The 24,595-nt window shown below is 44.9% G+C and overlaps 1 protein-coding gene across 1 annotated transcript; it reads left to right on the forward strand.

The window, feature by feature from the left end:
- Positions 1 to 18,417: 18,417 nt before the first annotated feature.
- LOC143291962 (uncharacterized) lies at positions 18,418 to 23,987 on the forward strand. The gene is made up of 2 exons (XM_076602116.1): positions 18,418 to 20,192; positions 21,885 to 23,987. Exons 1-2 carry the CDS (start codon positions 18,582 to 18,584, stop codon positions 23,574 to 23,576), a joined length of 3,303 nt encoding a protein of 1,100 aa, XP_076458231.1. The 5' UTR covers positions 18,418 to 18,581; the 3' UTR covers positions 23,577 to 23,987.
- The last annotated feature ends 608 nt before the right edge of the window (positions 23,988 to 24,595 follow it).

The following is a 24,595-nucleotide window of genomic DNA, read 5'->3' on the forward strand; positions in this document are numbered from 1 at the left end:
TCTTCGTCATTTGTGTACCATATTATTTGATTACGAGGGGCGCACGATAAGTACGTAAATGAATGCAGCCACGTGGGCATATTTCCACCTAAAATGACTATTCCAGCTTAGTGCCAGCTCATGCAACATTTCCTCATTCTTTTAAACAAAGTATCTATGACAGCCGACCGCGGTGGATATCCAAAATATTAGGCCCTCGAAGAAAACTTGAACATATCTTCGGTCAGCACTCTGGAACTTCCTTCCTTTCAGCTGTCGCTAATCCAAAGAGAACAGGAGCCAGTCACTCTGAGGGGAGAAGTTGAGAGAACGTGCGGCATGTGTGACCAACTGCGCACCGTATTCCGCCAAATAGTAAAGATTTGCTGCTGCACTGAGCGCATGCACCGGCATTGTCAGCATGTAGCTTGAGACCCTGGGTTCCAGTGTGGGGACACTGTCTGCCCCATGCCTCAAATACTTTTGTGGGCACTGGGTTGGCATTGTAGTCTGAGGGGTCTTTGCCTTTCTATCCTGAAGTCGTATGATGACAATTCTAACATGTAATTGATCATGATATGATGGTTGTGTCAAGGATGCTGGCTTTGATGACAGTATAGAGATATTTACTATTCACTGTGTGGCAAGAGAGATGCTGATTATGGTGACACTGACGACGACAAGGGTGATGATCATGATCACAGGGGTATGACGATTTGGATGATAAGGGCGATGGCGACCATAGTGACAGGGATGATGATAATAGTAGAGATGACGAAGTTCATGATGGCAATGATAATTCAATTCAATTCAATTCAATTCAAAATACTTTATTATCTGCTTCAACCAAAAATATAAATTTTCTTTAGGCTCACTTAAAATAAAATGCCCGTCAGCAAAAAAACAAACTGACACACCCTTCACTTATCACCATGCACACATCAATTATTATGTAAAAAGAAAAACATGTGGGTAAGATGCTATTACATTCAGAGTGTAACAACTGTGTGTGTGTTGCGTGTGTGCCCGCGAGCGCTCATGCATCATTTTGTGTGTACGTTTCAATCATTATAAAAAGGAGAATATTCAGTAAGATAATAATAACATTTAAAAAGACAAATGCTCATCAACAGATAAAACCGAAAAAACGAATGAGCAACTGGCACACCCTTCCTTGATCACAGCATACATATTAACTATCATGTTAAAAGAAAACATTTAGGTAAGAAAACAAAAATTACATTTTAAGATAAAGTGAAACATTTCAATGATATAATAAGAAAATATTCAGTAGATAATTATACCATTTAAGAACATGAAATCACAGTTGAAGGGTCAACCGCCACCAAGACAAAAAACATGTAAAACTCCTTTCCCGCCCCTCTGCGGCAAAACAATAACTGAGCACGCGCTCACACACACGCGCGCGCGTGCACACACACACACACACACACACACACACACACACCCGCGCGCGCGCACCCACACACTTCTCCCCTCCCCCCTCCCCTCACTTCTTTCTTTACACGCATGCATGCATACATATAGGGAAGAGAGACAACTGTCATCATAACAATAAACAAATCACAGGCAATGGAATAAAAACATTATTTGAGCGAATCATTTATCACAGCAACAGCAGAGGGGGCAAATGATTTTTTGTACACATTCTTCTTTGCAAGAGGGATTTTACATCGTCTGCCAGAAGGGAGTTTCTGAAAGACAGAGTTGTGGATGAGTGGAATCATTAAAAATTTGGAGTGCTTTTCTGCTGAGTGTGGACTGGTATAGGGTGTTCAGTTGTTGCTGGGTCTTGGTTATGATTTTGCTGGCCAGGTTTACAACTCGTCCTAATTTTGTCTTTAACTTCACAGTCAGATTGCCAAACCAGGCCACAATACTGAAAGCCATGACACTTTCTATCAGACTTCTGTACACGAGCTCAAATATGTGTGGACTAACATTAAAACTTCTTAATTTTCGCAGTAAAAAGAGTCTCTGGTGAGCTTTCTTGGCAGTGGCATCAACATGTTCACTGAATGTGAGACTGTGATCAACTATAGTCCCTAGATATTTAAAACTGTCCACTATTTCCACTTGTTTCTGATCTATTATGACTGGATTTTGTGTGTGTGTGTCCCTTTCACTGCTTAAAATAAGTTCTTTTGTTTTCTCCACGTTCAGTTCGAGAAAGTTATCCTTTAAGAAAGAGTTTATGACACTAATTTCTAAAAAATACTGTGGAATTGAAAACTCGTCTTTTAAAAGACCTACTAAAGCCATGTCGTCAGCATATTTTACAAGACTGAGAAAAAGTTCTGAGCACCTGATGTCGTTAATGTAGAGGGAGAAAAGCAAAGGGGATAAAACACAGCCCTGCGGAACTCCAGTATTCACAGTAATAATTTCAGATAATATGGGCCAGCCAGAACTGACATTCAGACAAACACGCTGTGGCCGATCGCATAAAAACTGTCGTATCCATAAAATAAGGTCAGATGTTGCATCTAGGTCTATAAGTTTCCTCACTAAAATATGATGTTGAATAGTATTAAAAGCAGCAGACAGATCCATAAAAAGTACCCTAACAGATGTTCCAGATTTGTCCAAATGACGTGCGATTAGATCAATTAAAGAAATTGTTGCATCATCAACACCTCGTCTGGCCCTGTACGCAAACTGTAATGGATCCATGTGATCAGCTATACATTTCGATAAGTGTCCACAGACAACTCTTTCCATACATTTGGCAATGACAGATGTGAGAGCCACTGGGCGGAAATCTTTCATTTGGACAGCACCAGAAAACTTTGGCAATGGAACAATAGTTGTCATCTTCCATAAGCAGGGCATGATAGAGAGGTGACTTCTTCTTTTTCTTCTACGTTCACTCGTATGTACACGAGTAGGCTTTTACGTGTGTGACCGTTTTTTTTTTTTTTTTTTTTTGTTTGTTTGTTTGTTTGTTTGTTTTTTTACCCCGCCATTTAGGCAGCCATACTCCGCTTTTGGTGGTATGCATGCTGGGCATCTTCTTGTTTCCAAAACCAACCGAACGCTAACATGGATTTCAGGATCTTTAACGTGCGTATTTGATCTTCTGTTTGCGTATACACACGAAGGGGGTTCAAGCACTAGCAGATCTGCACATATGCTGATCTGGGATATCGGAAAAATCTCCACCCTTTACCCACCAGGCGCCGTTACCGAGACTCCGAACCCGGGACCCTCAGATTGAAAGTCGAACGCTTTAACCACTCGCCTATTGCGCCCGTCAGAGAGGTGACAACTATCTTGATGACAGTGGAGATTTTGTTCTCTCCTCCTGTCCCTGTCTATCCTTTACTTCTTTTTCACCCCCTCTCCCTTCATTCCCCTCCCACTCCCATGCCGCTCCATTATTATGTGAATCATACAATGTCATCAAAGACTGCACGAAACAACATCCGCATCAACATCCGAGTCAACAGCAAATTTCGTTATTAGCAATATCAAAATGTCACGGCGCCACAACAAACATAACAGCACAATAAATCTGAACATCGTGAAGAAGAGGGGACATTTGACTCATCCCCAGATGGCAACCGACGATACAGGGCGAAACTGATTACTGCACTGCGCAAGCGATCACCGGTGAAATACAGCGTCATTAGGTTATCAGTAGAATGCTAGAAAAAGATCCCTCTTAACCCGAGTTGCCATCTGCGCTTTGTGTCTGTACTGAGTTACGGAGGTTGATAGCATAATTACACACTACAGCCCACACACTCTTTTATTCCCGAAAAATCATGAGATAATTATATAAAAAATATATTAAAAAAAGGGGGGGGGGGGGGAATGGTCATCACGCTATCCACAGTCATGTTCTTTAACAAATGGTCCGGTTTAGATCCACCTCCCCACCCTTGTTTCTATCGCCTGAGATAAATATTGGCGTTTGTTTCATGTGAAATTGCTTCTATACAACATCGATTTCGGTTTTACAGTCACAACGACGTACATTTTTCACTTTCTACGTATAACTTTTTTTGTTTTATCAATGATATCAATACAAATTTTACACCTCACCCCCACCCCACAGTTCCCATCCAAAACAATAAAACAAAAAACATAAAAAACGATAAACAGCACCACCCCCCACAGACCATTCCTCACCCATACCCGGCCCCGCCAGTACATTTTAGCTACATATGTTGACTGATTTCGCTCAGTATTTCTTTTTCTTTCTTTGGTATATAAAAAAGAAAAAGAAAAAAAAGTGGTACGTTTTCAACCCCTATATATGACCCTTTGCCATCAGATCGGCTCCACACTCGACACCCCCCCCCCCCACATCCCCCCACCACCCAACCTCCACTCTGCTACTACCACTACCATTATCACTGCTATTGATATTGCATGGGTGATTACAGAGCGAATTCCTCCGATTCGTCTGCCCACTGTTTTTGACAATCCGTATTTTTGTACCCAGGAGGAAAAAAGTTGATAGGGGAGTCATTCTTAAAGCTGACACTGACAATATGGCATGGTAGAGCCCGTCGCAGAGTTCTCAATTAGGTAAACGGTACGTAAGTGGACAAAGTGAGTCAAAGGGACGTTCCATTGTGGCCCCCAGGATGAATTACTGGCTTGCCCGCTTTTAGCACGCCAGGGAGCGTGTGGAAGAGACACACGTTTCGACGTAAATAACGGCTATTACCATTATGCTGCCATGCACTGTCTAATTTCGTCGGCTCTCTTAGTTCTCAGTCGCTCTGCCTCTCACCCCCCCTCTAGTCCTCCCCCGACCCCCAACCGCACCAAGCCCCCCACGGCCCCCGCCCCCCTCCCCCCTCGTCCCCCACCCCCCTTATCTTTTAAAACGCCATCTGTTCTGCCATTGTGGCCATCACCATCACCACCCTCTCGCCTTTTCCCTCCCCTCCCACCCAGCCACCCCCCACCCTTATCTTTCAAAAACGGCTGTCCTGCAGTTGAGGATGCAGTTCGCCCCCATCTTCTGTTTTGCATCTGACATTTCGCGAGGAAGAATAACAGGTTGTTGTTTTATTCACATTATACATCTAAACATTGATGTAAAGAAAAGGATACGTAGCATAGTGTTAGTGGATGCTAGTCTCAATTTCTTTCTTTTTTGGGGGGTGGGGGGTGGGGGTGGGAGGGGGGGAGGGGGGAGGGGATGGGGGGTAGGGCGGATGTATATGAACAAAGAATGTCAAGTGTGGTTTTAGTTTGTTTGTTCGTTTGTTTTTGCTGCCCCCATCATTTGCACCGTTTCAGTGTCATTACTCCCACGCCACTCATTTCGAATCCCCGAAACACGGCTACACCCGGATTCGTCTGTCGTAGTCCCAGCGCCGGCAGTCCACAGGGAACCATTCATGTTAGGTCGCCAAGAGGCCACACACTAGAGGAGGCCCTGTACTCCTGCTGGGTCACATAAGTGGTGTTCAGAAGTTCCTGTTCTGATTTAACGTACTTAGGACACCACCTACTGAGCCCCCTACTGACGACAATAATAGCTTTGTCGCGGAGCTAGACTGAGTGATCATATCCCCCAAAGTGAAAAACACCACCATCACGTCCCTCCAACGACAGTCCCCCATGAATCTGCCAACACTGAAGGACTCACCCCAAGCGCGGAAGTGGAGGGGTATGGAAACTGAGGTCACCACGAGAGCAGGGCATGAAAAGCCACATAATTTGGGGCTTTTGTATTTTTTGATGATGACGAAGGAGGATGACGATGGTGATGATGACGATGCTGCTATAGAGGCCCATTTTAGGTTTGGCACTACGTGACAAGGCTGTACTCTACGCTTCCTGTCATAATAATATCCCGACGTTAACCAGGCCCGAGAGATACGGACACTTGCAGTCTTGGTCAGGAAATTAGAGCAACACACCCAAAGACGCATCCGCGAAGTGAATGATAATTGACTGTGTGAACCCAGTCTTCCTGCTGGGAATCGAACCCACGCTCTCCCAGCCGTCAGTTCGCGACGCTAACCACTTCACCACGGCGGCTGGTAATGTCAGAGCACTTGGTTAGATTTGTGTTTGCAAATTTCCTACGAGGACTGGTGTAAAAACATGGGGAAAAAAAGACGAAACTAAACAACTGACAATCCGACACGTTGTATTTGTCAGTCAGTCAGACGGGCGCAATAGCCGAGTGGTTAAAGCGTTGGACATTCAATCTGAGGGTCCTGAGTTCGAATCTCGGCAGAGATTTTTCCGATCTCCCAGGTCAACATATGAGCATACCTGCTGGTGCTTGAACTCCCGTCGTGTGTATACGCAAGCAGAAGATCAAATACGCACGTTAAAGATCCAGTAATCCATGTCAGTGTTCTGTGGGTTATGGAAACAAAAATATACCCAGCATGCACACCCCGAAAGCGGAGTATGGCTGCCTTCATGGCGGGGTAAAAACGGTCATGCATGTGAAAGCCCACTCGTGTACATATGAGTGAACGTGGGAGTTGCAGCCCACGAACTCAGAAGATGTCAGTCAGTCATGTCTGTTGCTCGATCGGTCGTTACTTTGAAATAAATGACAGACCAGCTGAATGCCTGACAGACAGTCAACAGCAGAATGACAGATGTAATGGACATGAGATAGGAAAAATGATCGTGCGTCATACATACCGAACATCAAAATAACCAACAGACAGACAGACCAACTGACAGACATAATGATCACAAAAGTGAACGTAACGACAGACAAAAGAACAACAACAACAAAATAAAATAAAATAAGTTAAATAAAGAAAAACAGCAAATGACAATGGACAAGGGACAATGAATGACGAAGTGACAGACAGAGCAAATGACAATGGACAAGGGACAATGAATGACGAAGTGACAGACAGAGCAAATGACAATGGATAAGGGACAATGAATGACGAAGTGACAGACAGAGCAAATGACAATGGACAAGGGACAATGAATGACGAAGTGACAGACAGAGCAAATGACAATGGACAAGGGACAATGAATGACGAAGTGACAGACAGAGCAAATGACAATGGACAAGGGACAATGAATGACGAAGTGACAGACAGAGCAAATGACAATGGATAAGGGACAATGAATGACGAAGTGACAGACAGAGCAAATGACAATGGATAAGGGACAATGAATGACGAAGTGACAGACAGAGCAAATGACAATGGATAAGGGGCAATGAATGACGAAGTGACAGACAAACAGCTGACAGACATGATTAGGAAAAGATACAACAGACCAACTGACCGACCCACTTGACAGAATAATGACCAACAGAACGACAAACAGACATATCAACCGACTGTCCGACCGACTGACAGACACAAGAACAGACAGACTGAACGACAGAGAGAACTACCGACAAACAGAATGACCGACAGACCAAGCAACTGAAAGAAATGACTAACTGACAGATTTTTTACAAGGACTGGCTGAGTGAACGCAGAACAATCAACCGACACACTGACTGAGAGACAGACTAACAGGCGGACAGACCTGGTGACTGCCTGACCGAAAACAAACGGAGAGGCATATGGACAGACACACCAATCTCCTCAACGTCCCATCCTCCTCCACTGACACACACTTCATTGACACTCGTAATGACCTGGCAACTGGTCTCCGAAGCAACAGGGAAGATACAAAACTTGCCTGAACCCTCAGAGCGGACAGCAAACAACGCCATCGCTGGCAGCGTAAGAACAAAATCAACAATCATCGACAAAAACACAATAACAGCAACAACAAAAATACAGCAACAACCATGACACCGTTCGCACGAGTTCTGAGCGGTCAAACACTTAGATGTGAACGAAACAAAGACAGCCACAAAGCGTCCACTGACACGTCTAAAAGTAAAACCGTCAAAGGTACCGAAGACATGGTAAACAACTAGTCGACTGCCAACTTTCAGGGGTAAGTGGTAAGTAATGTTCACACCAGGAACGATGAAACATGGAGCTCGTTACGCGTGACCTCTTAGTTTTGTGTCACGACCTTACACCCCCGAGAAACACACACACACACACACACACACACACACACGGAATATATATTTAATACATTAATATTTTGGCCATGGGCGCATGTGCCAGTGTGCATGCACCAGGGGCCTTGAGGGAAAGGTTTTCAATCAGTCGAGTTCTCTCACTATGGTCGACGAACACAATTTGACAAATGGTATTGGATCCAAATGCACAGAGGGAGGGAGGGAGAGTATGTGTGTGTGTGTGTTTAGATGGACACACCGACAGAATGACAGATCTACAGATAGACTGACTGTATCTTTTTTTCTTTTTTCTTCTTCTTTTTGTTGTTGTTGGATTGTTTTTATCTTTTTATCACAACAGATTTCTCTGTGTGAAATTCGGGCTGCTCTCCCCAGGGAGGGGGCGTCGCTACACTACAGCGCCACCCATTTTTTTGTATTTTTTCCTGCGTGCAGTTTAAATTAACCTGCTATAAGCGATTATCAAAATAATGATGATACTGATAGTAATGAAACTACTACTACTGCTGCTGCTACTACTACTACCATTAAGTACTACTGCTGCTACTCGGTAGGCACCCTTCAGAGTCCGGAGTCTGGAATTGTGCTCGGGATGATATTTCTGGCGCAGCGCCAGTTGTGGCTTGACAGGCCTTGAAAGGCAGTCTCTCACACACTTTGTACACACGAAGTCTGATGCTGGTATGTCTGTCAGACGTTGGGCCGTCCTTCTTGGCAGTTTACCCTCTGATTCTTGGGCAAGTGGCTCTACAAACTTGGAGAGGCCTTTCTGCACTATCTGCCTCCAGGATGATCGTTCGGAGGCTACAGCTTCCCACATGCCTGGGTTGATGCCTAGGGTCTTTAGGTCTCTTTTGCAGACATCTTTGTAGCGTAGTTTGGGTCTTCCTGCGGGGCGCTTTCCCTGTGCCAGTTCTCTGTACAGGAGGTTTTTGGGAATTCGGCCGTCTTCCATTTGCACGATACCGACGTCCAAGCCAGCGAATACGCCTTTACTTCAGGAGGGTGTACATGCTGGGAATCCCAGCCCTCTCAAGGACAGTGTTGTTGGAGACTTTGTCCTACCAAGATATGTTCAGGGTGCGAGGGAGGCAGCTCATGTGGAGGCTGCTGAGCTTCTGCTCCCGTGTGGCACGTTGTGTCCAAGCTTCAATCCCGTACAGGAGGGTTCTCACTATTCAAGCTTTGTAGACCTGGACTTGGTGTGTTCTGCCAGCTTTCTTTTGTTCCGAACTCTCTTTGTCAGTACGGGCATGGTGGTAGCAGCATTGCCAATACGCTTGTTTAGCTCGGTGTCTAGAAAGAGTCTGAGATCGTTGAACCTAGGTACACAAAGTCATGGCCAACTTCCAGTTCATGATCAGGTATTCTGATGTTGAGTGGGCAGTCTATGTCCTGTCCCATGACCTGTGATTTCTTGATATTGATGGTAAATTTGGAGATACGGCAAGTCTCACAGAGGCGGCTCGTGAGCTGCTGAAGGTCCTCGGTTGAGTGAGTGGTAACTGCTGCGTCGTTTGCAGAGAAGAAACCACCCAGGCATTTCATCTGAACTTTTTATTTCATTTTTTGTATGGAGAGACTGAAGAGTTTTCCATCTGACCTGGGGCGAAGTTCAGATGGATATAGTTTGTGGAAGATCCGAAGGCGTGCTTCATCAGGACTGCGAAGATTCTGAACAGGGTGGGAGCAAGGTTACAGCCCTGCTTTACTCCATTTCGGATGTCAAAAGCGCCTGATGTTGGGCCATCAAAGTCCACAGTGCCCTTCATGACTACACGGAAGAATCTGATGATGCTAAGGAGAATGGGTGGGCATCCAATCCTGGGGAGGATTCGATAGAAGCCTTTGCTGACGAGGTCAAACGCCTTTGTAAGATCTGTGAAGGCAATGGGTACCTGGGTAGGTAGATAAGGAAAACAGACTGTTACCCAAGCAGTAGTTCCCCCTTATTCACGTCACTGAAGTGATCCAGTGTAAAGGCAAGAGCCGATACACATGGTTCTGGCACCATCGCAGGAGTTGCCAGGACGTTGCTGAGCAAAGCCTCGAGCTGCTTAAGGACTCCGGATCTTTATCTCAGGACTCACTCCCCAAGCCTTTCCCATGAGTGGGTATAGCCGCAAAGCAGTGGCTGTGAGCTACTGACCTCTGTTGACGACCCCCGTCTGCCCTAAACATCTACTGCTACTACTACGATGATGAAGAAAATAAAAGTGGAAACAGTGATAATGATGATAATAATAATGATAATAGTGACAAATAAGGACTTACGGGAAAGGATGGAATGGGACTCTTTTCCCTTTTTTTTTATGCAGGCACAAATTGTCTCGGTGAGACACAAGGTGCTTAGGATTTGCGAAGAAAACACAGATTCTTCTTGCAGATTTGGTGCTGACAGCTCGTTGTCTTTGGCGAAGAGATCTTTACCAGCACACCACAGGAACACCCATGTGTACCAAGATGAATTCTTGTTTTGCCTGTTGGTTTTGTCTGTCAGTGACACTGAGAAACAAGATTATTGTTTGTGCAATAGTTTTCAAGCGTTTTACAAACCGTTTTAGGCCCAAGAAATAATTCCCAAGCTTTCACACTTTTCTCAAATTCACGTTCGAGAGATCTGATCCGTCTGTCTCATGTAATTATCTGTTGTTCATGATTTCAATAGTCTTTCAGTCTAGAAGCAGCATTGGGCTATATAAATTATCATCTCCACCCTGAATCACTCGAATTACGCGCGAGCGGTTGAGAGGCACATTAAAGTTGACTTCAGTTCAGGCTGACAACCCGAACAGCAAAACGGTGCAATTTGGTGATGACATGGATTAAGTTTACACACACACACACACACACACACACACACACACACACACAGAGATATATATATAGATATATATATATATATATATATATATATATATGTAAAAAAAAAGGTGTTTGACAGAGAGTTGTTGTTCGATTCCAAGAGAGAGAGAGGGGAGAGCAGACAGGGGGATATAGGATCAACTAATGATGCACTCACTCACTCTCTCCTCACATCAATAGCAGGGCCACATGGAGTGGTTTTTATAGAGTGTTTACTTTTACAATATACATGGGAAATCAGCACACACACTAAGCAGTTCACCCTACTTAGCAAAAGCAACACACACTAAGGCAGCACACACTGCCTACTTCAAGTACTTCCTACAAGCAGCGCAAAGTAAAAAGTTCACCCTACACCTAAAGCAGCACACCTGGAACACAAACACACAACCAAAACCCAGGTCAGATAAAATCTCAAATATCTGGACATCACTGACATGAAAGGCCTATATCCTCTCAGCACCTTTCATCACATGTCCACCAGTATGCACTCCTCTCACACATAGATCTCTGTGAGGAAATACAAGCTTCATCAAGCTTACCTGTCACCAGCAGTGACATACCAATTACCATACTGTGTACAAAACATATGACTGACCAATACAACCCTGTGTTCCAACTCATGCTACCCATCATTCAATTAAACTGTGTGTTACCATTACCAAACAAATCTCTTTGTCTTCACAAGGTATACCACCAACACAAGCACATGTAAGGAAATTATTACTTCCAACACATCTCTTGTAAACAGCAATGTGCAACATAGCACTGACCCTCAATGCTCGCATAGTTTGCCAACTCACTAATCACATTACAATGTTCCTTCCCACTTTGTCTGAACAAAGTAAACCACTGACACACAGCACAACTCCTACACATGTTACCACAACTACCAACAAATCAAACATGTGTTCCACAACACTTGCTGTTACCCCCATGTGCACACACACATGAAAAAAAACCCTCAACACACACTGACAGTGTGTTATCCTATAGATCTGTTCAGTTCACACAGAACCAACACCACCTACTATACAAAACAAGTAAGTAATACATCAAAAATACAGAACAAGATATCTGTAACCAAATAGAAGGGGGGGGGGACTCAAAAGATTTAGGCCAGTACTTCTCTCAGTGGGTAGCTTTCACACATTAACCCCTTTTCTTTCCACAAGCCACAAGATCAACTTAGACTGGCTGTCCACTGACATAAAACATAATTTCCCAACACAACTAAGTTATCAACATAACATAAAACCATTACAAGTTGTGTACTCACAGCCCAACAGGGATTTCTTTGTTCCTCACATCACTGATCAGTCAGTCACCCTGTGTCAGTCAGTTTTTCTGGGAGACAGCTAAGAACTGGCTGTGCTGACTGGTTTTATCCCTTCCCACAACATACTGTGTATACTAATGCAAGCTACAACACTCACTCCCCCAACTAGTTGAACTGAAATAACCAATCTTTGCTTGTCCTAGTGACGCTATGTGAATGACTGACAGATTCACTGCTTAATCCCAATTCGTCCAATTAACAGATTGATCTGATTCACTCACTTCAACCCCACTTGTCTATAACATTCTGTGATGACAAGTTCACCCGTTTACGTCACAAAGAGATTGGGGAGACAGGACAATACAACCCTCGGCATGTTAGCCGGCCTGATCAAAGTTCATATTAGCATAAATTTTCCCTAGTTTACGTTCCGAAGTCCCGCCATCTACGTCAGCTGCGTTTGTGAACGGGGAGATGATGAACGACTTGAAAGACAGGCCGTCACATGGGATGTTCCGCTCAGCACGGGGATTCCGGCAAACGTCACATAACCACACGTGTTTCAACGACTGGGACGGGTGACGCGGACCAAAGGCGCCGACTAGGGAGTAGGGGTGAGGAGGGAGGGTGGCGCGGGTGTCGACGCAACCTCAAAGACTGGGCTTTGGATGAGCGGGAAGGAAGATAAGAAGGGGGGGGGGGGGGGAGGGATGGGGAGGGAAGGGGGACAGAGTGTGGGTGGTGGGGGGTGACACTGCTGGCACACTATAACATATATATATATATATATATATATATAGCGGCTATTCTCGGTCAGAGACCAAACTCAAAACGCTTCACAAACATTTTCACAACAGGCTGCCTGTTTGGGTAGAGCCGACTGACAGCTGCCATTCGGTGCTCATTATTCGTTTCCTGTATCATTCAGTCGGGTTTCAGTCATGGACGCATGCACACACACACACACACAGCACACGTAATATTTTAGTGTATGAACGTTTTGTGTATTTACCCCGCCATGTAGGCAGCCATACTCCGTTTTCGGGGAGTCGGGGGGGTGGGGTGGGCATGCTGTGTATGTTTGTTTCCTTAACCTACCGATCGCTGACATGGATTACAGGATCTTTAACGTGCGTATTTGATTTGTTACGTGCGTATACACACGATGGAGGCTCAGGCACCAGCAGGTCTGCACAAAATGTTGACCTGGGAGATCGAAAAAACTCTCCACCATTAACCCACCAGGTCCGGAGGAGGATCGAACCCAGGAAACTCGGAGAATAATCCAGTGCTCTAACCATCTGACTGCACCTTCTTATTAAAAGCGGTCGGCAGCATCAGTATCAACCTCCAGCAGACCATTTCGTGGCGCTTTATAGCATTTCGCCTGACTGGCAGCGTTAGAAACAGAAAGCAGAGGAGAGGGGTGTGGGTGAGGGTGCGGTAGGGTGGGGTGTGGGTGAGGGTGCGGTAGGGTGGGGTGGGGTGGGACATAGGGGGTTGTCTCAGGAAATGAACAGCTGTGCTTTCCTCATTCCCACGTCCGTTTCCGCTTCCCCCGTTTTTGCTTTTCTTTCTTCGTTCACGGATTGTGTTTCATTTCCACCGTGTTTTCTTCAGTCAGTTTTTCGAAAGATCAGTTTGTTTTGTTTGTTTTCCTTCTCGCTTCCTTCTTCCGTTTTTTTTTTTTGTTGTTGTTGTTGTTGTTGTTGTTTTCTTTTTTCTTGTCGTTGTTGTTGTTGTCGTCGTTGTTGTTGTCGTCTTTGTCGTTGTTGTTGCCGTAGTTGTTGTCGTTGTTGTTGCTGTTGTTGTTGTTGACGTTGTCGTCGTCGTTGTTGTTGTTGTTGTGTTGTTGTTGTTGTTGTCGTTGTTGTGTTGTTGTTGTGGGCGTCGTCGTTGTTATTGTTGCTGTTGTTGTGTTGTTGTTGTCATTGTCGTTGTTGTTGTTTTTGTTGTCATTGTCGTTGTTGTTGTTGTTGTTGTTGCCAGTTACTTTCTTTCTCGCTTCTGGTCTGAATATCTTACCACTCTGTTTTGTTTCGTCTGTCTTTCTCGTTTTTGTTTTGTTTATTTCTTGAAGTTGTGTTACTCCTTTCCGTTTTACTGTGTTTGAAAACTTTGGGGGTTTTGTTGTTGTTGTTGTTTGTTTAACTCGTTACTTCTGTCCTTCTGTGCTTTCTTCTTCTCCATTCATCCTTTCTGATCGTCTTTTATTGTCTTCTCTGTACTGTTTGTTACTTTCCCTGCTTAGTATCTTGTTCATTTCATTCCTGTTCCGTTTTCTTCAGTGATTTATTTGGTTATGTTTTTATTCTTTCTATTTTCCCTTCCGCTTTCTTTCTTTTTTTTCTGTTTTCGTTCTTTTCATTCTTGATTTGGTCAGGAAGCTGCAGTTTTGAAGACGGAAATGGAACATGGAACATTCCACAAGAGAAGTGACGAGTTGACAGTATTGGTGGGCACAGAAGCTGAAGAGGATATGAAGACAGGAACTGGTGCAATATTTTACTGCCTTTTTTTTTTTTTTTTTTTTTTTCGTGACGCTGTGGATTTCTGTTCAAGTCAAGAACAGGGTTCACAAAAAAAAAAAAAAAAAAAAAAAAAAAAATAATAATAAGGACCACTTGATAACTCGAACAATTGACTTCTTGGAAGACTGGAGAAATCATGCTCAATGTTCGGCAAACAGCAGTGCATGCAGTCAATGTAAGGAGCACCACCCATCACCACAGGTGTTTTCTTAGCACGTGCACTTCTATTTTTACACTGGAAAGCCACAGCGCTCGTTCATAAATCACCGATTAACAGTCAAACCGCTGAAACATCCGTTTTTCAAAAGTATTTTCAAGCTGTTCACTATACACGTGTGCCTGAAATATTCGATTTGTGCAATGAGAGGGATGTGGGAGATCAAAATCATGCAGCCTGCAAAATTTAACTGATCTATCACTGAAAAAAACACACAAACAAACACAACAAATCATAAAGCATACCTGCTCTTATGAAATGGTCTATGACTTTTTGTGAATTCTGCAGATGGAAAGCCGAAGCATGACGGTGACAGCAAAGGTCCAAACAGTCGTCCCAGGCCAAACCTTAGGGGACACCAGTGACGTGTGTAGCGCGCCACAGACCACTGGGTGACAGCCACCTGAACATCATTGACAGTGGAGATGACCCCAAAGCTGCCCAGGGCCCGTGGCAACCGGTGACTAAACAGCCCCCAGACACGGAATCCGATACTGACGATGAGCTACTGAGCAGCCCCCCCGCCCCTACCTACCTCCCCCTCACCCAGCTCCAGCCAAGAGCCAGACTATTAAGCATGCCTGTAGCACCCCCAAGACGCCTCTGTATCCAGTTTCATCCAGTCGCCTGAGGCAGATCTACCACAGGATCCACCAGTTTCTACACCATGCCGTGTGTGTGTGGGGGGGTGGTGGTGGTGGGGGTGGTGGTGGTGAAGGGTGTATGTATATGTGTGTGTGTGGTGTGTGTGTGGGGGTGGTGGTGGTGAAGGGTGTATGTATATGTGTGTGTGGTGTGTGTGTGTGTGTGTGTGTGTGTGTGTGGCGAGTGTGCAGTGTTGACTCCTCCGATAAAGTTATCCCTGTCGCCAGTGATGTTATTGTCTAACTCAAATAAGATTTTTTTTTTTTAATCAGAATACTAAAAAAGGGAGTAGGCTGTGTAACACACGAAGTTCTGAAAGGTCAGAGCGTTGGTTTTCCCTTCATCGCTTCCTTGAGGTCCTTGTCGTTCAGTTCCCAGCATCGCCTGGTGGGTCAAAGGTACCATTGTCTTCCCCTGTTTTCCATGTCTACATTGGTGTTGATCCGTGTCTATGGGCGTGCAGATAATCAAATACGCGCGACAAAGCTCTTGTAATCCACGCCAACGTCTAGTGTGGGTATGGATACACGAACGTATCTACCTGAAACACACACACACACACACACACACACACACACACACACACACAACACACGTATAGAACAGCTGCCTACATGGCGGTGTTATATACGACCCATCTGTGCAAAAAAAGAAACGTGCTAGTTGCAGCCAAGGAGGCAAGAAGGCAAGCACGTGCATAAAAAGCATGGTAGTGCTTTTTGACAGATGCGACAAAAGAGATAGATTTGACAAACACGCCACTGAAGACAATTGAAAAAAATGGATTCTCCAAACCTGACATTTTTTTTTTACATAATAGTAAGCAATGCATGTCTTCAATTCCAAAAACAAAGCTCAGACTGATAAAAAACAACAACAACTATACACCCAAGTATTTATAAACAGTAACAGCAGGCATTGATATTCCAGTATAAACCCGTATTTTATATATTCCAAAATAACATTCTTTTTCTCAATACAAATGTGTTACTTTTCTTACCTCTTTGTTTTCTACCGAAGTGAAGATGCAGTCGTGCATGTAAACCTATTACCGTTTCAGACATCAAGAAAATATCTGCAATTAAAAGAAGAAGAAATTACTCCAAAGTGTCACCTGTGAACTGTATATCATGTATTCCATTTCCGACAACTTCATAAGTCAAATCGTTGATTAAAATAATAAAAAGAAGGAGGGGGAGAACAGAACAGGTCTGCAAAGATCACCTTGTCTCATCCCTAAAGTACACTGAATATGCTCATTATATCATTGCCACATCCAGCACTTCCACTTGCTTTCACGCACGTATTCATTGAAGCAGCTCTCCATAAACACCCGTCTTCAACATGATAGTTCAAAATATAGTTCAACAAGAGAAACAAAAAAGAAGAATGAACAGTTTTTACCCCCGAAAATGGAATGTGGCTGCCAACATAGATCACGAGGTAAAAAGGGTCATACACGTAAAAGCCCACTCCTGCACACAAGCAAACAGGGGAGTTGCAGCCAAAGAACGCAGAAGAAGAAGAGCTTTTGACTACCAATTCTTTTACATATTCATTTCTGTATGCATTTGGATAGGTTTGTGTTTATGCTGCCATGAAGAATAGAATAGGTCGTAATGCCACAGACGAGCAGGAGCAGTTTCGTGACTCAGAAGCCATCCAACCCCTCTCCCCCGATCACCCCCCCAACATCCCCCCCCCCCCCCCCCACACACACACACACATACAGAACCCACACGCCCGCTGACCTTTTGAATCGTTGTTGACTGTCGTTGGGTGACAGACAAGCCACCATATGTTGTGATCAGATCTCTCTCTCTCTTTCTGTGTGTGTGTGTGTGTGTGTGTGTGTGTGTGTGTGTTTGAATTTGTTAGGTTTCTTCACCTTCTTCTTTTCCTATTGTTATTATAATAAACTAAGTTGAACTTTTCCAGGATAATACTCAATCAAAATGTTCAAAATGTTTCCAAGCAGCAGCAGTGATAACAGTGGTAGTAGCAGCGGCAACAGTAGTTGGGGGAATAGTGTGATGCCACTTTTTCTGTCCTCGTGTTTTCCAGCCTTCTGCAACACACACACACACACACACACACACACACACACACACACACACACACATATATATACCGAGGCAGACCGGGAGAAAACGCAACAAACGACAAAACTGCCAGCCAGCCAGATGACAAACCATGTGTTATTCCATTCCAGACAAGGGCAGACAAGCTCCACAAACCTCAGCCGCGCCAAACGGAAGAGAAATCACACAATATCGCTCACTGTTGCCGACTATGTGTGTGCGTGCGTGTGTGTGCGTTCGCGCGCGTTGTGTGAACACACACACTTGTGTTTACAATACTACAACACTTGTCATCATTGCTGTTGCCTCCATTTCCCCTGACACTTTCTGAAATCAGATCATTCAGCAATAATTCAGATTTACGAGGCTATATTATGTCATGACCGGAAGGTAACCCCTATTGGCTCCATCCTCATTACTTTAATCGTTCTCTGAAGCGATGGCAGCTCCGTTCCGATTGGATGGTACGGCAACGCTTGTCATTAGTAAATCATTTCATCCGCCATCCTTGAAATTATCCCACGTGGTTTTTATGGTGAGTGTTTCCTGTGGTGTCTGCACAGCACAACGAGCGGTGGGGGAAGGAGGAGTCTGGAATGGAGCGGGGGTGTCAGGGGGCGGGAAGGTAGAGGGTTGGTGATGGGGAGATTCGTGATGGGGGAGGTGAGGCACAGAAATAAAAGGGAGCTGCAGTGGTGATGGATGGGAGTGTGAACGGGACTTTGGGTCGCGTGTTTCTGTAGACGAGGCAATGGTTTTCGCTCTAAAAAGTAGCTGTGGTGCCTGGTAAATGCTGTAACTTTCTTTTGGACTGTCTGTGATGACTGGCTGTGAAAACGTTTTCATTTTTTTCCTGGTGTATAGTATCTGGTTGTGCCAAGGTTAACGTTTTGTTAAGGATTTTGCTTTCTTTGGACTGAGGTAATTGTGAAAACGATATCAGTTGTTTTTTTATTTGTGGTATATGGTTGTGCTAAGCTTATTGCTACTTTTCAAGAACTGTGGCCAAATCCACCGTTTTATAGCCAGAGATCCACTGACGCCTTTTCTGAGCATTATGAAGCCGGATCAGTCCTCCAGCTTCACAGCCCCTTGTACAGTGTACACCTGGGGGGTGGTCACAGCCATGATCATCATGTCCACGGGGCAGTCTGAAGGCATGATACAGCGCGGGTCCTTGACGAATGACACTGACATAAATGGTGACTCTGCATGGCAAGCAGAGAGACATGGCACACAGCTGACTTCAGTGAAGATCCACAGAAGAGAATTCAAACCTTCGAGTAAAATGCCATCTTTTGATGATTATGATAGTAAAGTACCAAATTCAAAGTTGCTCAATTCGGAAGAGAATGTCAACAACAATGACACCTCCGATGCAAGTGACGGAAAAATTCACGGCGAAGACGAAACCAGACAGGACGATGTGTTGTTAGACTCTGGAGACGGGGAGACGTATGACTTCCAAGAGAATGAGGATCCAATGGACATGACGTATTCCTATATACGTGCTGCTGTTAGTAAAGGCATTCATGCTCAATATGAGTTGTGTGACAGGTTTTGTGACGGGAACAGCACTTTTGTCAACAACGTACGCAATGACCATTGTTACTATGAAGATACTGAGTGTCAACGCTGCTTTTGTGACCATGCTTGTGTCCATTATGGGGACTGTTGTCCGTTGATGGGAAGTTCCAGCCTGCCGCAGATTGGAACCAGAGAGAACATGTGTCTGGAAGTCAACACAGGATATTGGACACAGTTTGTGGAAGTCATTGCCTCTTGCCCTGAAAAGTACAGTGACAGCGATCAAGGCGTGACTCATAATGAAGACTGCAATGCTTGTGAGGTCAACGGCACTAACGATTTGAGTAAGCTTGTGGTGTCCATGGATACATACGTTCTTTACTGCAACAGCCACTGTGCTGCATGCAACGGAGAGACGACCTTCTCTGCTGCAATGGTTGTAGAATGTGAGACTGATTATGAAGACGTCTATTATGATTATCACTCATATTACTACGATACTTCAAGCTCACAGGACATGGACAGAGACGAGCTGTCTTCAAACAACACAGACAAACCCAATGAAACAGTTGAGGTGCAGACCTCAGACGTTGGCCGAACTACGGGTTTCCCGATGAATACGGAGCCTACGTCACTTCCTCCATCACACAATGTTTCACAATGTAAACTGGTTATTCCGAGAGAACATACATATCATCTTCGAACACATTTTTGCAGAAAGAAAGCAACATTACCAACCCAGCTTGAAAGCCATGGAAACCATACAGTGGTGTCAAACGCCACGGAGTTGGATATCATGGATGACTTGTGCCGTCAGTACAGTTACCCCATTGTGATTGGAAATCGCGTTTACCGAAATTTATTCTGTGCATTACTTGACGGGATAGTTCCTGGTCAGAAAGAATGTCACGAGCCAAGTTTTGACATGGCTGAGAGGACACTATTCGTGCTGACGGATCTGCGGCCACCTGAAGTTGTGTACAGGACACCTCCTGTCCCTGCCGTGCAGTGTGTGGGGGATGATGACGGCTGGTACGATGTCGCCAGTGTAAGTCCGTATTTCCATTATTTTTTTTATTTTTTTATTTTTTTTTTTTAGCGCAGTGACAATGACTGACATGATGGGTAACACATGTATGTATGTATGTATGTATGTATGAGTTGTGTTGGCTGACATGATGGGTAACACATGTATGTATGTATGTATGTGTTGTGTTGTGTTGTGTTGTGTTGGCCTATGATTTGCCACAACAAATTTCTGTGTGTGAAATTCGGAATGCTCTCTCGGGAAAGTAAGTCAACACAGTGCGGCACCATCCTTTTTTTTCGTTTTTTCTTCTGTGTGGTAGAACTATGACAGTGTTGTTGTTTTTTTCAGAACCTTTGCCACGGAGAATGCTTTTGTTGCCGTGGGTTCTTTTAGGTGCGCTAGGTGCATGCTGCACACCACGGTTTTCATCTCATCCGAATGACCAGCGTCCAGACCACCACACAATGTCTACTGTTTTTTGTTTTGTTTTGTTTTTGTTTTTTGTTTGTTTGTTTGTTTGTTTTTTGTTTGCTTTTCCAGTTTAGAGTTGTGCATGCATGTGATTGACTGGTGTGAAAGTGTTTTGATTTGTCTATGCACAAGATTAAGCGCTATATGAATACTGATTATCATTATTATCATTGGATGGGGAGAGCATTCTGGCGAGTGCAGAACTTGATCCCGTGCCCTCAGACTCTGTTGCTTTCCAGGCAGACACGTTACCACTAGGTTAACACTGCATGTGCGTATTCATTAATGTATGTATGTATGTATGTTCTCTCTATCCATTTTTTTTAGTTCTTTCATGCGTGTTTTTCATTTGTTAGTTTATTCATTCTTCTATTCATTCAATTTTGTACATCCATAACCATTTTCTTCAGATTTCTTTCCAGTTTAATTGGGAGGTGACAGAAAGAAAAGGAAAGGGGAAAATGCTGAGTCAAGTTCTACCGTAGTTTGTGGCTGGATAGTGTTTAACAAAATCAGTACAAAACCTAATTATATTCAGACAGACGGTAGTACTAACTTCTACGTACTATCTCTCAAAGGCATATAGTATACTGGAAGGATAGGAAGACGAGTGATTTCAAAACATGGCATTTTAAAATTGCGTATCCTTTCGAGGATCTTAATGTCAGTCTTGTCCATAAATTCACCAACGTCTCTGGAAATCGTATGCCTCTCTCTTTCTTTCTTCCTCGCTCCCGCCCTCTCTCTCCCTGTGTGTGTGTGTGTGTGTGTGTGTGTGTGTGTGTGTGTGTGTGTGTGTGTGTGTGTTGGAACATCCAAATGTGTGTCTGTGAACGCACATTCATGCACGCAAATGTTTATGTATCGCTATTCATTGTGCACATTTTTTTTTCGTCTTTTAGGTTTGATTTTCTTTTTTTCTTTCTTTATTTTAAAAGCTTATATCTTGGTATTGTGCATGTTTAAATGTGTGTGCCATATAAATGTTAATTTATTATCATATCACACTCACACACACACACACGCACGCACGCACGCACGCACGCACACACACACACACACACACACACACACACACACACACACACACACACACGCACACACGCAACACATCCTGCCCCTTGCACTTATTCATAGCCCGTGTATTTGCACTGACGTAAGATCAACAATAACAAGGAAAAAAACAACTCATAATCATGAAGATTGCTAAACTTCTGTTTCCTTCTGCATGTTTCCCAGGACACGTGTCGACCAGTCAGTTGTGAAGAGGGCCGTGAATGGCTAGGTGGTCACCCCTACTGCACCCCAATAATGCCCACCAACATGTCCGTCGTCTATACCTACAACATTTACGTGATCTTCCAGCCTGGAGTCAACTCCACCCATTTTAGCTGTGCTGACCAATGGGCCTTCGTTCACGACACAGTCATCAGTCACCTGGCAGGTATCATGCAACAGTTAAACATCACCTTCTACGCCATTCGCACGCAGTGTTCGGACAATTATTTCGTCCATCCCTCTAAGATTTTTGTCCACGTTAAATTCGTAACACCAGCTCAGGATGGTGAAAGCCAGGCGGACTTTGAAATGAAACTTGTGGATTATTTTGCTGTTCCACACAGGTCTCTAAGCGCGAAGAATAACGTGACCAGTGTAGAGTTACACATGACTTTCACCTCGGGGTTCTTTAACTGGGACGTGCAGCATACTGTGATACCGTATTCCAACGGTTCCTGCTGCGAAAAAACACAATTTAATGACATAAATCTATTATCACAGTATCGTTTTCTTACTGAAGATCTGAATTCACACCATGTTGCAATTGTGTTTGGCCCTTTTACTCCTTATGCGCTAGTGTTGCTAAATGTGACTGAGTATGACCGTGTTACTGAAGATCGCTACAATCTGACTTTTGTCAACATTTCTTTGGACGCCTGGGATGTTCAGGAAACAAGGGATGGACTCGCAGTGCCCTTTCTGTTTCTACAGAATGCTTACATCGAGGCAGGTTTGGTACAAGACCCACAGCCACAGATCGAAATCCGTTACAGATTCCAGGGACTAGAGCTTCAGATCCTGTCGTCGTGTTGTCTGATAGTGTCCATCGTCAGTCTTACGTTCCTGTTGGCAACGTATTCCGTGTTCCCCGAACTCCGGACGCTGCCTGGGATCAACACCATGTTCCTGGCGGCCTGGCTCCTGCTGGCTCAGCTCCTGTTGCTGACGGCGCCCAGCAGGACAGAGGTGGCGGGGGTTTGCCAGGCGCTGGCCATGGTGCTGCACTACTCCTGGCTGTGCGTGGTCACCTGGTGCAGCGTCTGTTCCTTCCACATGTATGACGTCTTCGTACGGCAGCAGGTCAGGATGCACATGCCTCACCGCCACACCTGGTACCTCAAGCGCTACGTGGCCCTGGCTCACTCCCTTCCTGCCATCGTCGTCCTGCTTGTGGTGGTCAGCACGACGGTCTGGACCAGCGGGGAAGACCTGGGCTACGGCGGCCACATCTGCTACCTGAACAGGGTGCTGCTGGTGGGCCTGGCCTTTGTCCTACCCCTGGCCCTGTCCGTGCTGTCCAACCTCGTGCTGCTCGTCCTCACGGCGCGGGCAGTGTCCCGCGTGAAACGTCAAAAAGTCAGTGGGACTCGGGCAGAACGTGGCAGCATAAAGATCTACATTGGTTTGTCGTCCCTGACTGGGCTGTGCTGGCTGGTGGCGCTGATGGCCGAGATCCCCGGATGTGGCTGGCTGCAATACGTGTCCGCTGTGCTGAACGGCCTGCAGGGGCTCCACCTGGCGGTCAGTTACGCCGGCAGCAAACGAGTGATGCGGATGTGGCAACACAAGCTGAGGTGTAAAACCTCTCGCTCCCAGCAGTCCACATCTTCATCAACGTCACAGACCAGACGTACATTCCTGTCTTCTGTGTGAGTACCAACAAACTGTAGACAACGTTCTGCGTCTTGGCTTGGTACGGACACATGTCTATATATCCACGGCCAGAAAAATGATTAGGAAAGCTTATGACGTGAATACAGACATACATAGCTGCACAAAATTAGTGACCAAAGAAATATAATCTATTACCCTAATTCCTAACAACAACACAGCCTTCATTTTGAACTGCATCCCTGCAGACCTTGAGAGCTTGGTTCCACATGCACATTTTGTATTTGTATTTCTTTTTATCACAACAGATTTCTCTGTGTGAAATTCGGGCTGCTTTCTCCAGGGAGAGCACGTCGATACACTACAGCGCCACCCATTTTTTTTTTTTTTTTTTTCCTGCGTGCGGTTTTATTTGTTTTTCCTATCGAAGTGGATTTTTCTACAGAATTTTGCCAGGAACAATCCTTTTGTTGTCGTGGGTTCTTTTACGTGCGCTAAGTGCATGCTGCACACGGGACCTCGGTCTATCGTCTTATCCGAATGACTAGCGTCCAGACCACCACTCAAGGTCTAGTGGAGGGGGAGAAAATATCGGCGGCTGAGCCGTGATTCGAACCAGCGCGCTCAGATTCTCTCGTTTCCAAGGCGAACGAGTTACCTCTAGGCCATCACTCAACACGATATCTTATCTTCGTGCTTGATATGGACCAGTTGTTTCCCATTGTCCAGTTGACAGCCATTATGTGTCACTGACACATTATGAACTGCCGCTCGCCCGCGTGTGTTAATGCGTATGTGTGCGTGCTTGCGTGCGTTCGTGTGTGTGTGTGTGTGTGTGTGTGTGTGTGTGTGTGTGATTCTTTATCATTCACTCATTACATTTAGCAGTGGTCTCGTATCCACTGTGTTTGATATTAGATGGAAAAAAGGCGAAGTGTAGGAGTGAGGTCGGAAATTGGTGCGTGCGTGTGTGCGTGCGTGTGTTTGTGTGTGTGTGTGTGTGTGTGTGTGTGTGTGTGTCGCTTTTGGTGTCCCTGGTACTCTGTCTCACGCTCTCTCTC

Source organism: Babylonia areolata, chromosome 1 (assembly GCF_041734735.1).
Source record: "Babylonia areolata isolate BAREFJ2019XMU chromosome 1, ASM4173473v1, whole genome shotgun sequence".
NCBI lineage: Eukaryota > Metazoa > Mollusca > Gastropoda > Neogastropoda > Buccinidae > Babylonia > Babylonia areolata.